Source organism: Lissotriton vulgaris, chromosome 9 (genome assembly GCF_964263255.1).
Source record: "Lissotriton vulgaris chromosome 9, aLisVul1.2, whole genome shotgun sequence".
NCBI lineage: Eukaryota > Metazoa > Chordata > Amphibia > Caudata > Salamandridae > Lissotriton > Lissotriton vulgaris.
Genome location: NC_141697.1, coordinates 603,571,684 through 603,588,642, shown reverse-complemented (window position 1 = coordinate 603,588,642; position 16,959 = coordinate 603,571,684). Strand labels below are relative to the sequence as shown.

The 16,959-nt window shown below is 42.5% G+C and overlaps 1 protein-coding gene across 7 annotated transcripts in view; it reads left to right on the top strand.

Annotated features, from left to right (window-relative positions):
- The window catches only part of LTBP4 (latent transforming growth factor beta binding protein 4), a 1,439,220-nt gene that overhangs the window by 1,274,072 nt on the left and 148,189 nt on the right, over positions 1 to 16,959 (top strand). For all 7 annotated transcript variants that reach the window (XM_086938230.1, XM_086938229.1, XM_086938227.1 and 4 more), the window contains 2 exons: positions 4,461 to 4,586; positions 12,372 to 12,497. In XM_086938230.1, coding sequence (XP_086794356.1) covers positions 4,461 to 4,586; positions 12,372 to 12,497 — 252 coding nt within the window. The remainder of the gene's footprint in view (positions 1 to 4,460; positions 4,587 to 12,371; positions 12,498 to 16,959) is intronic.

The window sequence follows — 16,959 nt, the reverse complement described above, 5'->3', positions numbered from 1 at the left end:
GCAATGGTAGTTGCCTGTCTCCGAAATGGTACAATTACCAGGCATCATTTCTTGCGTCACAGGGTTCCCTCTGGTTCATGGGCAACCATGTGGTACAACCTACCTGGCTGCTGATCAAACAGAAGATCTACACTCTTTTTCCACTCATCGCCACTCGAACCATGGATTTATGCAGCATGCAACACTCTGAGTGGATCTTACTTGACACATCACAGGAGCTTAAACTGGTTGATAAAAATGTGGTCAAAGGTTACACGACAAGCCCAATACCAGTCAATTCTGGGATTGGTAATACCTTATGGAAAGCTCTTCTAGTGGAAGTAAGAACCAGAACTTTGCTCATTTTGTTCAGACAATTCCTTATGCTGTCAATGCAAAGTTTTGGAGCTATTATTTTATTGGAAAGTGCTTCAAGCTTTCACTAATACATGAGCACTATATAAAACAGCCAAAAAAGCAATAAATGATGAATTTACTGTAATGACCTTTGCAGCCATTTTCTGTGATATTTTCAGGGCAAAATGGCTCTTAATGCCACTTCTGCTTTTATTGGCATTGTGGTGAACTGGGGCCAGTGGGATTTCAAATATAAGTACCACAGAGAGTTGCCAAGGTAAAGATGAAGATGTTGTAAATTTATTTTATGTGGGCCAAAGAAGTAGAGGTAGGAGAGAAACTTAAGGTTTGAGCCTGGTTCCAGCCAGATGCCCAGCTCTGGCTCGGCTCTTAGCTTCTGTGAGCCTCAAGCCAAAAGTGAGTTGAGAAGCCATAGAGACTCCCCCACCTACTCCCCCCTTCACCAGAGGTCTTCAAACTGGGGGTGGGCCCCCGGGGAGGGGGGGGTGTTTTAAGTGTTCTCAGTGGGGGAGCCAGTCTCTGGCGAATAGAAGTATTGTGCTTTGTTTTAAGTATTAAAAACATGAGCGGCAGTAAGCCACCTTGTAATGGACCATCAATAAAAACATTTCTCATTTATATCCTGGCTGGGAGTTTGTGTAAAAAGGGGTAACAGAGCTTAACTGCAATGTTTATATATCTTTAGACATATTTAAACATTGCAGATAGAGTCAAGTAGAACCACGTCTCACAGCTCACCTGGACCAACCACTACAGCATTCCCTTTGCCATCTCAGGACCTACCAAGACTGGCACCATGCCCCCCAGCTCCACGTGCAGAAACTGGCAAAAGATATCAAAAGACCAATGGAACAACTCTCTCAACTCTCACCTCCCAGACACAACATCCAACCCAGTAAAGGTTGTGAAGAACTTCTGCCAGTGGATTACAGAATGTGCCAGCTCAATCACTCCCACCAAGCCAGCCAAATCCAAATGACCTGCCAGAAGCGCAAGCTGGTTCACCGCGGAGCTGAAATCCACTAAGTGCAACTGCCGGCAACTAGAAAGGAAGTGGTGCACCGGCAAAGACACAGGAGAACATACCATCTTCAATACAGCATTCAGCCAGTACCACCACCTCCCGAAAGAAGCAAAGAAGAACTCCCTACCAGACTGCATGGAAGTCAGCACAAACCACAGCAAGGCGCCCTTCCCCACCGAGAATGACATCACCCCCTCCCAAGAATTGTGTGGCACCCTTTCGGACTTCTTCCACAAGATCTCAGTCACCTACAAAAATGTCAAAAGTCAACCCTCCGCTGCCAACAGCATCAACTTGCTTGCATCCAAGAACACAAACCCTGAACACCTGCATACACATTGGGACCCTCTCACAACTCAAGCCACAATCTCCATCATGACCTCCGGACACTTAGGGGCACCCCCTGACCCCTGTCCCCACCACATCTTCAATCTCGGGAACAAGACAATTGGCGATGAGCTCTAGAAAGTCCTGAACACCTCCATCACCTCAGGCTCCTTCCCTGAGGACTGGAAACATGCTGAAGTGAGGACCCTTCTGAAGAAACCATATGCCGACTCAGCACAACCTAAGAACTATCAGCACATCTCCCTGCTCCCCTTTCCAGTGAATGTTCTCGAGAAGAGAATCGACCAGCAACTCACCGTGCGCCTGGAACACAACAACCACCTAGACCCCTCTCAATCCAGATTCTGAGTAAACCACAATACTGAGACAGCCCTGATCACAGCCACCGACGACATAAGGGCCCTCTGGACCCAGCAAAACGGCAGCGCTCATTCTCCTGGATCTGTCATCTGCCTTCGACACTGTCTACCATCACATCTAGATCAACAGAATCCACCACATTGGAATCCAGGAGGACACCCTCAAATGGATCGCCTCATACCTCACTAGAAAAGTAGAGGGCTCACGACCTGGCTGTTCGAATGAACAAATCATTACAAAGCAGCTAACTTCTCCAGCACCTTGAAACCCTCACAGGTGATTTGCTACCATAACACTAGTGAGGCCCCCCCACTCTGGTGCTCCCATACGGGCTTGGAGAATGATTTCATAGTGTGCAGGGAAGAAGCTAAAAAAAGAAAGAACTTATTCCAAGTTAGCTCACAAGTTTGTATACGGGAGGGAGAAAGTGATGGCCAGAAAAACAGAAGGAGAAACAAAAGAAAGAAAGGGATAAAACAAGAGGAAAAGATAGAGGTATGTATGAATGTATATGGTATTTCTATAGCACAAACCTAGCTGAAAGGTCAACAGAGTGCTGTATGTATCAGATCAAAGGCAAGCATAAATAAAGTCAATGAGTAATAGGAGAGCATTGTGATGTAGTGTTCTTTAAAGAAGTGAGTCTTCTACTCTTTCCTAAATTGGAGCAGAGTTAGGGCAGTCCTGATGGATACGGGAATGTTGTTCTAGATCCTGAGTACTTAGTTTGCATACTTCAGGCTATAAAACTGTGACCCTAACAATATACATTAATTCCTAAAGGTGCATTGCTATACTGAACTATTGTGCGACTTTCACTGGTCTCCCAAAGGTACTTCTCATAAAATATGATAAACTTTACACTAAAAAAGCAAAAATCTGTTTTAAAGGTCACTAAATCTCTTTAGTTCTTGTAGAATGTATCTCTGGCAAAGGAATCACTGAAAAAAGCACATCCAGTGCAAACACATCTAATCACTGTTTTTGATGATACGTATTGGTGTGAAAAAGTTAGTAATTTGGAAAGGGAGACCAAAAAAGCCTTTTACATGCTGAACTAAGGGGGTCATTAGGATGGCCACCCCCGAGGTAGAGGGACCGTCCGCAGGGGCAGCGGCGGCCCCTCCATACCAATTAGGATGTGACCACCACCCTGGCGGTCACATCCCATATCTTTAACCTTGCGGCGGGTGCTGCTTGAAGCTGCACCCGCCGCAAGGTTAAAAATGCATGCTTTGCATTTGCATGCACAAAGCGGCAGGCACCGCGCGGTGCCTGCCGCTTTGTGCATGCAAATACAGGGGTGTACCATAGGTACCCCCCATGTGCACCCCCCACCCCCCCTTTACCCTGGGGGCCCGCAACGGGCCCCTAAAGAAAAGACTGTATGCCTTTCCGTGGCGGCATTGCCGCCACGGAAAGGCATGTCCTGCAACATATCCTAATATGGCTGGCGGTGTCTGATAGACACCGCCACCATATTAGAGCTTTACCGCCACGGTCGGAAGGCGACCGCGGCGGAGAAGCGGCGGACGGTCTTCCCGTCCGCCGATGACCCTCCAGCCTCCCTAATGTGGCGGGGGGTCTTTTCATGTACCGCAGCTGTAAATCTGCATCCTCCGGGCCGGCGGTGGCTTCCACCGGTCCGGAGGATGCGGATTCACCGCAATCCTAATGACCCCCTAAGTAAGGGATGTGGCGTTCATAGACGTTAGACTGTGGCAAAAAAACTGAAAAAAATAAAATAAAAAGAGTGGCCATTAATGTATCAAATGTTAATGAACGATAATTCAAAGCTGTGAATGTTGGATGTAAGAGGGCAAGATGTAAAAAACGAGCAAGGATGAAAAACTCTTTATGATAAAAATCACTTATAATGTAGATCCCTTTGGCCACTCAGCTCCTATAAATTACAGATAACGTGTCTTATTGTAATCGCAGGAGAATAAAAGTATGAATAAATCCTTCCTTATTCCAACTTGCAAGTTGCAAACTATAACCTGGTCCAAGATCGACCAAACTATAGGGTCTTGTAAAGTAATTTCCCATTTCTAAAGTGCAAACGTATCACCCCAAAGGGTATCCAGGTCCTGGGGGGCTGTTGGGGAGATTAAGTGAGCTACTGCCCAGAGTCACGTGTTGCTGAGCTGAGCTGACGTCGGTACCGGGAATTGAATCATGAGCTCGCTCCGCAGTCAACCACTCTGGCCGCTGTGCCACACATTTTTAACTACTTTGGAGGACATGCTGTGTTTGCATGTATCTGTTTCATTGAGGAAGATTTGTGTCAATCTCCCTGAGCTGCTAATATTTTTCTTATTTTATCAAGTGCATGCCTCATCTCACTATGTTCTCATTCCTTATTGTACAGATGTTGACGAATGCCGACAAAGCCCGCGTCCCTGCCTCAATGGACGTTGCGAGAACACAGTTGGCGGTTACCGCTGCGTATGTGCAGTAGGATTCAGGGCAAATGCTCAGGGAACAGAGTGCTCCGGTAAGTATCCAGATCTACCAGGGCAATTAACCCAATGAGGTAAACTACAGTGTGGAATTTATGTGACAGAAACTGGGGCCATAAGAGGATTCACTGAAGTGCTAGAATGCGGTGAAGTGGAGAACAAAAGCATTGCTGTATGGATTTCGTACACAAAAATTTATCTGGTAAATTTGTTCATCAATACTTACCAGGATCTACAAAGTGCAATTAAATGTGTATTGAACTGAAACAGTGTTCAAAATAAGTATGAATGAATAAATTAATATAAGACTTGTAAAGCGTGGACTTAGCCCAGGGGCATCAAAGAGCTGCGGACAGAGATCAATGTATCAGATGTTAAAAAGTTGCAGAGCTAAAAGATTAAGGCAGGTGACAGTTAAACATTTCCGTACAAATTCAGGGTGTTTAAAAAATATATTTTTTGCAGATTTTTTTGCTCAGATGTTAAATCTTGAAGTTAGAAGAATTAATGGACTACCGTTAATAGTTTTGGTCTGTAGCACCCTTGATTGTCTGTGGTGATGTCCATGCTATTCTAAGGCAACCGTCGCAGACCCAAGTCTGGCAGCTTGTGGTCCAATACGTGTTTATGGTGTTCTGATGAATGTGTATGGCTGTGTAACATGATTTATTTGGTGTGAGTTGATCGATGGACAGTTGTGCAAAGGATTAATCGGAATCATGTGCTATCATTTGATATAATTAGAAGGTGATGTTGGTTGTTGATAAACTGTGACTGTATGGCTTCAATAATTACTTATCTGTTTCTTGGATGCAAGTATTGCAGGTTGTCAGAGACAATCTGAGATTGAAAATGTTAGTTGTATGAAGAGACAGAACTGCCTTTAGTGACAACCAAGAATGTGGTTTGTCTGAGCTGTCTTGGATGTACGCAAATTTGTTCTGTATAATGTTTTCTTTTGAGGGCTCGATGTCGTGTTTCCTGACCATTAGTACTTTTAAGAGTCTCATTTTACCCAAATGTGTGGCGTCTCTGAACTGTGCTAAACGTCGGCAAGTTGTTCTGCTTAATGTGTTCTGTTGGATATTTTTTCTGTGTCCTATCTTAGTACGCTTTCGTCATTGCTCAATGCTGACAAGGTGGTCATGTTGTTTTAGCCCAATCAGCACTTTAGCTACCTTTTCAGGAAGAAGAAGAAGCAGAGGTTTGTTTCTGAAGAGCAAAACAACAGTTAATAACCACTTTTTGTTATCGCTACCAGAGCTCTCTGTCCTACTCATGGAATAAGCCAGGTCTGGTCACTGGCTCCCCATCAGAAGTGTTGACCACTGCCAATGTGACCCGGCTGCCATGTAGCTGATGGGCCCCAAGCCAAGAGTGGTGGAGGCAGCTGAGACTCTGCTGTCAGTCCCCCTACCTCTGAATGGGGTGGAGGAACAGATTGGCTGGGCTGTCACTCCGGTAAACTCTAAATGAGCCCCTAAATTGTTTATTATAGCTCTACTGGATGTGTGATTATTCAATCAAATCAACCTCTGAAACCCCAGGTAAAGCACTGCCTCTGGAGAAGAACCACATTGGTAGGCTGACACTTTATTCAAGTGGAGAGTTAGAAAGTCTGCTCTCCCTAAATTGACCTGTGTCTTGTGTGTCATCGTACAAGCAAGACAACATAGCATTTGACAGTATAGACTGTATTTGCCTATGCTTTCTGGTTTGGATAGGCAGGCTTTAGGGCAGTGGTGCTGGAACAATTTTCAGAGTGGGAGTGATGCTGTCAATATTAGAGCACTGAACTCCTAGGAATTCCGAAAAATCCAAGCATGATGGAACAAATGAGTGTGGCAAATGAGCCACGCCCATTCAGCAAAAGTGTGGTTAGTGTGTACTATGTAGCTAGTGATAAATTTTAAAGCACACTGTCACAAAAATAACTACAGCATGGTGTGGTAGCGCACTATCATTCATAGACAGCATATTTTCCATTGAATGACATTGCACAGATATGCAGTTTTAATGATAAAATATAGTAGTGCATAAACGATAATGTGTGGACATTCAATTTTGATGTGTGGTAGGAAAAAACGACGCTCTACACCTTTCTTTTCACATCAGCAAGATTATTCCATAGTTCACATTCTCACACGTTGTAGTTAGAGAAAGAAAAGTAAACACCAATCTCCTTGCTAAAAGAATAAGCTGCCAGTTGTCGTGACATTTAACCTCTGCCTTTGATCGCACAGCAAATGTGACAAGATAGAAAGAACATTTAAAGTCATCTTTGATGGTCATTCAGCTTCGGAAATCAGACATAGTTATTGTATGGGTGATGCAGCATCCTCAGCACCCCTACTTCCAACGTCTGTTCTTTAAGGTCTGGCCAACACTAAATTGGCAAATGCCCACTCTCTGACTTCTGACAAGTTTAAGAGTTTCATTTAGAGTGTAACAGAATAGGAAAGCTGCTAGAAAGCGTTGCTTCACCCCTCTGCCAAGTCTGCAGTTCCCCCGTCTAATTTAGGGGTTTTCAACAGAAGAGCCCCAACTGGCTCTTTTGTGAGAACCCTTTGACTGTCGGCCTATCCACCACAATGCAGGTACCAACAATGCTTCAGAAGGGGAAAGAGCCTTTACAACATGAGCTGAGCCACGTGTGCCATTTCCTCGCAAGTGTAACCACGCTTTCCTGAACCACGCATCTCCCTTAACCACGTGCAGGTGTGGTTAAAGCAGATAGCACTCTAGTGTCCGGATGGGAGGGGACAGGAAGAGGAAGTTTCGGAACAGGAAGTTCTGGGCACTGACAGGCGAGTGGGGCTGGGTTTGGGTGGTAGTTTTTAGGGATGGAGTCAGGTTTTAGGGCTCAGGACGGGGTATGGGGGTCGGGGTAGTTCTTGGAAGGGGCAGGGTTTTAGAGCTCAGGGCGGGGCAATTTGGGGTAGTTTTAAGGGCTGGGGTCAAGTTTGGGGCAGTGTAGTTTTTAGGGGTGGGGATCGGGTTTAGGGTTCAGGGCAGGGTGGTCGGGGAAATCTTTTTCAAAACGGGGTAGGGTTTTAGGGCTCAGGGTGGGGAAGGGCGTTGAGGTAGTTTTACGGACTGAGGCTAGGTTTTTGGGGGTTGGGGTAGTTTTTTAATGGGGGCAGGTTTTAAGCCACAGGGTGGGGAAAGGGTAGTTTTAAGGGCAGCGTGGGGGTACGTTTTAAGGCTAAGTGTGGGGGGGGGCTTGGGTCAGGGTATTTTCAGTAGAAGCAGGGTTTTAGACCTCAGAGCGGTGGGATGGGGTAGTTTTAAGCGCAGGGCAGTGTAGGTTTTAGGCCTCAGGGCAGGGGGACGAGGTAGGGGGATAAGATTTTAGGGCTTAGGGCGGGGAGGGGAGGGGGGTCGAGGTAGTGGTGATCTTTACCATGCATATCCCTTTACCAATCATGCCTTTACAACAAAATTGCATGGTAAAGGCATGCATGGTAAAGGAATGCGTGGTTAAGATGCATTCGTGGTTGGGTCCGTGTTGTAGATGCATGCGTGGTTCAACCATGCGTGCCTCTGTCATACAACCCTTCGGAAGACCCTTCCTATTTAGGACAGACATTCTTGAAAGCCTCCAGAACCAAGCAGCCTGAATGTCCATGAGCAGCCTGAATGTCTCTTGAGAGCCCTCTACTGGCTCCCAGTGGACACCACAGCAAAGACTGAGGATCTTAGCTGGGCTTTAAGAGGGCCGGGTCCACAGTTCTAAAAAGCAGGTGCTGGGATGGATGGGTCCCTATCAGGGACTCCATGTTTGCCCTCACCCTTGGGTGAAAACAAATCCTAACTCTACAACAGTGCTACCCTTCACTGCCTTTGATGTAACTTCAAAGAGACTCGTTATAGTTATTTCACAGAAATCCTTCCTTTCTATTTCTCCACTATCCTTCTCAATCCAAATACCTGACTAACCTATCCACCACTCAAATGACTTGCATATCTCACTATACTAATTCAACACTAATCCTTTATGGGTTCCACAGTAGCGTGTTACTCGCTGAAAAAACACTTTGACGCCTCGTCAGGGGTAGTAAGCACTATATAAATGCAATTACAATTACAATAATTGTTCTTCCCGGGACCATCATGCAGGGTTTATTGAGTCCAGGTAGGAAAAATCATCACTTTGAGGTTGTGCTGCTGAATTTCAACAAATAAAATGAATGCCAGCCAGGCTCAATCCCATAGGATGGTGCCCCGCCAACATTACATTTTTGCCAAAAGTGCACCAACTTGCTCACTGAGAACGCTTTTGGTAAAACAATCCTCAAATACACCAGGGATCTAAAAATTCACTGGCAAGATCAACACCTATGTTTCTGAGTGAGGTTTGTGTGTTAGAATGTGTGAAGAAATTCGGATAACTCAGATTTATAAACATGCTTCACAATGTCCTGCAGCTAGCCTCCTCTTCTCAGTGTCCCTTTCTGTGCACATCCAGTTGTGTTCTATCACCTGTCTGTATTCTCCTGGGTGAACAGGCTCCTGGTACAGAGAGCTCACAATGCTGCTCTCCCAATGCACTGATATGTCTCTGTGGGGGGAAGGCTGGTGTTGATGGAGTTCTTCGTACAGTGCTGAACTCAGGCCAGAGGGAGAGAAAGTGAGGAAGAGGTGTGCACACACATACATGCATACACACTCAGCATATGCACACTGTTAAGACACACCACTTCACACATACATATCCATACAAACTGGCACACACAAACACACTCAAAATAACACCTAACCTATATAATAATTTTAAAATATAATTATAAACCCACAAAGACAGAAATATATAATTAAGACCAAATACAATTTTAACAAGTACATACACTGTTAATATGCACTGTTCAAATACACCCACAGACAGCACTCATGCACAGATAATTTCTGGGCTTGAAGTTATTTTAAAGTGATCAGTGCTGGTAGAATTTCTTTACACTGTATGTTTGTAGTGTACCTCTGCTCCATAGTTCTCTTTGCAATTGTTTAATTTTCCCTCATGAATAAACAGAACCAGCTGTGTTTTAAAACTGCACATTTTGTTCATTAATGTATTCTTTAGTTTTACTAGAAAAAAGTAATTGTGTGTAAACCACATTCTCCATTTTTAGAATGTCTTCTCTTAAGCTTATCTTGTTTCGCCAAACTGCAGAAGAAGTAATTTACAAATGTGCATCTTACTTTTGAAGAAAGAAAACCATATGTAGGATGTGACATGAGAACCAATCAAACTCTCCACTTCAGAATTTGACTTTTAAACGTCAAAATATTGTGGCAAAACATTGATCCATACTTGTCCGATGGACCACTGCCTTGTGGTTTGTTTCTAAAACAAAAAAAAAGAAACTTTATAAATGCATTCCATTTTCCTTTAAGAGAAAAGGACTGAATTAAAAAAAATATTGTTTATTTAAAACCAATCACCGACATGGTGATCTGCTGACCCCAGCAGGCCATCATCCTTGTGATGACCGCAAATCGTGGTGGGTTGCAATTTGCAACTTACCTCAATAAAATTCAAGCAATAGGTCGAATTGCGACCCATTACAATTTGCTATTTTTCAATCTGAACTACAAGTATATACATCGGTTCACTAAATGCCACAAAAATAATGATCATGAAATTGAGACCAGTATTTTGCGACCAGTGTTTGGTACATCTGGCCCTTAGTTTCTGTTTATATTTCACGTTCTACTTAATCTTTGCCTCTCTGTGTGTTATCTTTTTCCAATATGTTGTGCTTCTGCATTTTTGTCATGCAGCATATGACTCTTGGGTAGTGGATACTTTGATCTGAAACTCCAAGTGATTATACCTAGCCATGATTGATGGATTGTAGTGGAAGATGATAATAGTTTGAGCCTCTTGAAGTGCTTGTCAGAGGGTCAGAAATATGTTCGAAGGGGTATGGAGGTGTTTATTTGGGACAATCTTTTTGGTATGAATCTTGAGTGCCTCCCCCTGCAAAGAGGAGCTCCTCCAATGATTAGAAGCAGGAGCTTGTGTTTCCCACTGTCCCGTGGTGAAAGCTTACGTGAGGTGACTCCTATTATACGTAATTGAGAAAAATTGCATCTAGTGTGATATTAATGTTTTTACCGTAAACACCCGCAGTCTTTTTGAACCAGATGACAACACTTGTTAATCTCCAAACAGTGAAATTGTGTTTTTGGGACTTACATTTTTCTGTGAAATAAGAAAAGTCTTTCTTAGAGGTGTGGGAAATTGGGGTGTTTTTTTGTTATTATTATGTTTTGAGTGGAGGGCTCCCTTTTTTCTAAATCCCCTCTGTGCAACTCCCTTTTTGAGAGGATTTCAGTATATGTCAGCTGTTATGTTATATATCTGGATACAAATAACTGAAAGCTCGGAGGGGCACCACAATACTGAGAAGGGGGTGGGTGGCACACTATGGAAATCACAGAAATGTAGTTTACATGTTTAAGCCATGTCCTTAAATATGTAGCCCACGCCACTTTTAGAGACCCACTCATCCCATCTTAAGCCCTGTGTTCCATCCCTGCTATCTTCTAAGGTTGTCCCAATACATACAGTGACAGCAGTACTTAACTGATAAAACAATATGTTTGGTGCAGATCACTTTTTCTTAGGTCGGTGATCACTGTGTACTTGGCAGGGAGAGACTCAGAGCAGGGCAACATGTTTTTGAGTATCAGAAATGCAAGCATGGAATGCTGCATAAACAAGGCATGCACATTCAAATGTTATTAACTTTTTGCTTCTGTCCCACCACAGCATACAGCAGGGGGCAATGGTTCAGCCCAACCCAGCCCAGTTCAGCCATTGGCTCTCTTACACTACAAGTGACAGTATTTTCATGATCAGTGCTTGGGGTGGTGGGTCAATACTTTTCTTTGCCATTATTTTTTATTTCTATTTTTTATCCTTTTTTACAGTCAGCATTGTGGGCCTGATTCACAGAGAGCCTCTGCACTCGGAGTGGTTCTGTAGTCAGGGCAGGATCTCCGCAGTATTCGAGGGATCTCTGCAATGGGAAACAGCAGTGCGGAGATCCCGCCACATGTGCCGAGCCTCCACCCTGAGTACATAGGCTGTTTGTGAGTCAGGGCCTGGCTGTTTAAACTATGCCTTCTGGTTACAGTAACCTCAAACGAAAAGTAAACACTTCCTTTGCTCCAATAATAATATTTCCTGTGATTTACATTAAAAAAAGTTAGTTTATATAACTGTTTAAGTAAACCTGCCCACCAGGAAGTACCCTGCCCTGTTCGATTAATATTATATTCAATCGTTTTTTCTTAATTTAAGTTTTCTTTTGCAAACATGTGGCCACCATGTTTAGGAAGGGGCATGTAATTTGTAGTTATTTTTAATTAAGAAATAAATTGAACCATCTTACCAAGACCCGATGTATTAGCTTTGTCACTGATTTCTTTTTGCGTTTTTGAGAGAGTAAGGCTGACTGGCACACAGGCCCACCCCTCTCCTTGGCCCCTTCCCACCTGATATTGTTACGGTAAAAATGATGTTAGTTTTGCTTTATCACTCTTAAAGGTTCTTCAACTTCAATGGAAATGAATGGGAAATGTCATTTCTGTCAGTCTTCATCTTCTCAGTCTTATGCATTTCCAGATATTGACTTGTATGAGACAGGGGCTGATTCAGAAAAGAATATAATTGAACTTTTCTATACCAGAAAAATAAATCATACTGATGTACTCAGCAAGAAACACACATGTGAACCCTAGCCCCTTGAGCAGTTTGCTTAATTTAAGGTTTTTAATCTGAGTTGAAGTAAAATGCTTTCTTTGCATTTCAGATATTGATGAGTGTGCTGGATCTCAACCTCCATGCGGTAACGGACGATGTGAAAATACTGCAGGTAGCTTCCGCTGCCTCTGCTCGGTGGGATTTGTTCTAAACCCTCAAGGCACCAGCTGTATAGGTAATGTTGCCTCTTATACTTCATTTGACACACACTCAGTACAGCTCCCAGTTGCCTGACCCACACATCTTCTTAGGAGATTATTATATAAAAACAGATTTAAGCCTGTATGAAAGTGTAGCCGCAAATTCAGTTTTGGGTGCAAACTCTGGGTAGCTTTGAAAATAAGATTATACTTTGGGGGCAAATTGTAGGTGTTTGGTGCCAAGGTTTGTAGCAGGTGAGACCTGCCATGAATTGCAGGAGCTAATAGTGTTCATCTGGTGTCTCCTACCAGTGGCTCAGGACCTAACAGTAGCTTGCAGACACCTTCAGAGTTGCTTGCAGTCTTGAGTTCCTTTTTAAATAAGACCAGGGTTACATTTTCCTTTTTAAAGTTATTGGAAGGCTATGTTTATTTTACATTATTAACATCAGACTGCAAATAGCAGGATCTGATATGAGCAGTTCTCAGTCAGATTTATGACCCCGGCTGGGGCATAGAGGTGAAGAACTGAAGCTCTAAGGTATTTAACTTGTACATACAAGCTCTTGTCAACTCATTGTTGGAGTGTGAGAACAAAATGATGTTTCTGAATGCTTTTAAATGGATATCAATTAAAGTGAAAAGTTACCTTATTGATTAAGTCAACTCTTCATTTGAATGTCCTCCCATTTCAAAGTGTCACATTTACAAACAGCAGGCCTCTTACTACCTGTGGTCAGTAGACACTGTGCCATATTTATAACTGAAAAACACAGTCATTTTTGTAAATGGAATAAATTTAAAGTGAAGAAAAATATTTCTATGATACATTACGTCTTAATTTCTTTCTCCACTTTAAATTAAACCAGTTGCGTCTTAATGTTTTACGAAGCATGTTTATTCCCTTTCAGTTCCTCCCATTTAAACAAATGGCTTTATTTTTCTGTTATAAGTATGGCACCGTGCCTGCAGGTCACTGGGAGCAAGATGCCTGCCGTTTGTAAATGTGACACTTGGAAATAAGAGAACATTTAAATGATGAGTTTTATGGTATCCATATAAACATAAAGTTAATTCTTCAGTTAGATTTTCTCCCAATTTCAAAGTGCTTATTTTACACACAGCAGGTATCTTACTCACAGTGGCTGATAGAAATGGTGCCCTAAACTGAAAAATGCAGCCATTATTATAAGGGGAGAAATTTAAAGTGCAGAAAATGTTTCCATATTTTAAAATTTTTTACTGAACAGTTTTTTGCACTTTAACTTTTTTCCCATTTGAAAAATGGTTGTATGTTTGTGTTATGCATGTAACAGTGCCACATATGGCGAAAGGTATTTGCTGTGCTACAAGTACATTTGACATATTCTCTTAGTCACATATATATATATATATAGGGAGGGCTATAAACATTGAATAATAACATTTGGGGTGCAAAAATGATGGCAACTACACGGACCCCACCAGAGGGTGTAATTTGGACTGCAATACCCAGCATGCCACATATTGATGGGTGGTTACATTATAAAGGGTGAAAAGCAATTGCAGTCTGCTCCGTGTTTTTGAACTTTCCCCTTCCCTATTGAATAAGATGCAGGTGCATTGAAACGCGTCAGGGACAGAATCATTTGGGAAAGTGAGCTGGTTTTAAGAATAAAAGGATGTTTCCTGTTCTTCTGTGGAGTGGCGTCTCTGAGCTCTGGGGCACTCTGGAATGATATATATATATATATATATATATATATATATATATATATATATATATATATATATATATATATATATATATATATATATATATATATATATATATATTACACTCATACACACACACATGTTCATACATTCCCAAAGACCATGCTCTCACTGACACATGTTGCAGCCCTCTCATAGTATTTTGTTTAAACCATAGTCTCTGGTTCTAAGGAGGTTAGGCTTAAAGTCAAGGAAGCTGAACGTGAGGGTGTCTGGTAAGAATGTCCAAGTTGTTTAGCCTTCAGTTGCTCACAATGATTTCTTTGATCAGAAGTAGCTCTCACTAAGGAGAAGGCTGTTGACTCCTGGCGTACAAGAACTATTTCTCCATATTAGAAGTTTGAAATAAAATTAACTAGGGCCATGTTATTTCCCATTTCAAGATGCCAGATTTACAATTAGGTAAAAATTGTGCACTCTTTAATTTGCACACCCTGCATTAAAGCATATTAGCATATGCCCAATTTACACTCACAAACTTTGGTCCCATTATAATGTACACTAAACTACAAAACCCGTTCTCTGTGGCATATAAATAGTAGTGTATCAGCCGCTATCGTTTCCTCTTCAGCTTGGTGTGTAGATCACCATATCTTTCTACATAATCTTAAGCAAAAACCTTCTTTATTTCTTATGGTTTTTTGCACCATGCCTATTATTTAAAATTCCTCTTTCCAATGACAGGCCTCCAGAAACAACATGTCGGTAACTGGTTTTAGACCCTGTTCAGTCATCAACTTTTACCAATAAACACAACTCACCCTGTCTAGGTGAAAAAATGGGAGAGAGATAAGTGACAGCTCACGGGCGAACCACCAAGGGGGAACTGGCAGGAACTCACCAGATCAGCCCACTGTTCTCATCATAGGTAGTCACCTTATCTAAAAAAAGAACAAAAAATGTGTTCTAATTAAGTGTCTAAACAAATTACAGATAGAGTGATAGGTAAATCCACTCTGCCGTGGTGACGATGTGTAACTAAAATTAACAAGCACACCTATTACACAATACTTTTTTTATTCAAAGAGGTTAGCTGCCAAATGAAAATTGTGTACAGGATGCTATTCATGCATGCCTATTTCACAAGCCCATGTACACTTGCAGTCAGTGCAATAGTCATGTCTGATGCAGGCATGGTAGACCAGAGCATAATAAAAAAATGCTGCAGTAGAACATATTTTAATGATAATGTAGTTGGAGGGCTTAGGGCTTGGACTTGGAAGTCTATGTAAGCATGTGCTGAAGGGAAAAACACATTAGCCAGAAGTTGAGGCTTGTGTCAATGTAAAAGCAAAGGAGATTGGTGCCACCAAGTAATATTGGTGCAATGTCGTCCAGGTTTATGAAGCCAATTCTGAGCCACATATGCTTGCTAGCACTGGTGATAGCTCTTACTTGGTCAAGTTCGACTTGACATATGTATGTTTAGTCTTGAATTTTAGCTAGGGACTTCTTCCACCAGGCAAGTCAGTACCCAATAAGACTGTCAATTAAAGCTGGGCCATCTGCAAAATTCTGAATGCAAAAGTCCTTATCTGCCAGTAGGACTACCAAGCACCCCCAATAAAGGTTGAAAATCACTGGTTGGAAATCCCATTGGAATATAACCTCTGCCATTTACTCTTCCTGCAAGAATGTGTATCACAAAACTGAGGGTCATATTATCAAGCGGCAGCGATAATTATCGCTGGCCGCTCTTAGCGCGAGTATAATTATTGCCAGCTATCGCTTGATTATATCGCAGAGATAGCGCGTTATCATCAACGCTTATCTCCAATTCGATAAATAATCCAGCGATAGCAGCAAAATGTGCGATTATTGCTGGAAATCCAGCGATAAAAGCACAGCGATAGGAAAATCCTTTTAAGTAGGGCAGGGTGGGCTTATCCTTACAATCCACCTCCCATAGGATATAATGGCTAAATAAGATTCAAAACAGGCATAATGAAACCTGCGATAAGCACGGTTAGCTCTACTTCTATCAGCGCTATGCCGGTTAGCAAACAGATTGATAATAGGAGAAAGGTTTGTTAGCGACATTATCCATGTTATTTAAGTTAGGTACTCCCACTTTGCATACCATTAGCTTTGCAAAGCTGGGCTTTAAGGAAATGGGCGCTGAGGTGAAGGACCGGGTTTTAGAACCCAGCGGCGTTAGAAAAAACACCCGATGCCTTCGAGTTCCCCTGTCTTGGCAAACAGAGACACAGGATACTTCTTGATGACGTCAAAGACCAAAGTTTATTGGCTGCAACCAGGAACAGAGGTCTACGAAGCACAACACGGGTGGTTCGCTAGAGACTGCACAAATTCAATGAGCGGAGCATGGTCTTTTATGCCAAAAATCAAGCTTTAGGCAACATTTCAAATTAGCATTGGGTTCATACCAACTGACCAATAGACATGTGACATTTTGAAAGTAGCGTATGACGACAATCCCACTTTCCGTTGTCCAGCCCACCAGAAATGACCAAGCACATTCCAAATTTCTTGTTCGTTCAGGCCGGACAAACCCATCATAAACCCTCAACCCAAATCAGTGATTATGTTGTAAAGAAAGGTACAGAAACAGATTAGAAGTGAGATAGAAAGGTGGGAGCAGTGTACCATAAACTCTGGCATGCCCTACTCTTTGATCTTATCTGACCAGCTGCTTAACAAGGAACTGGCTCAGCGGGGTCAGCCTCGGGCAAGGGAGTCAGTTCGGCCAGGTCATTCAGAAGTCAGCTAAGGCATACGTGT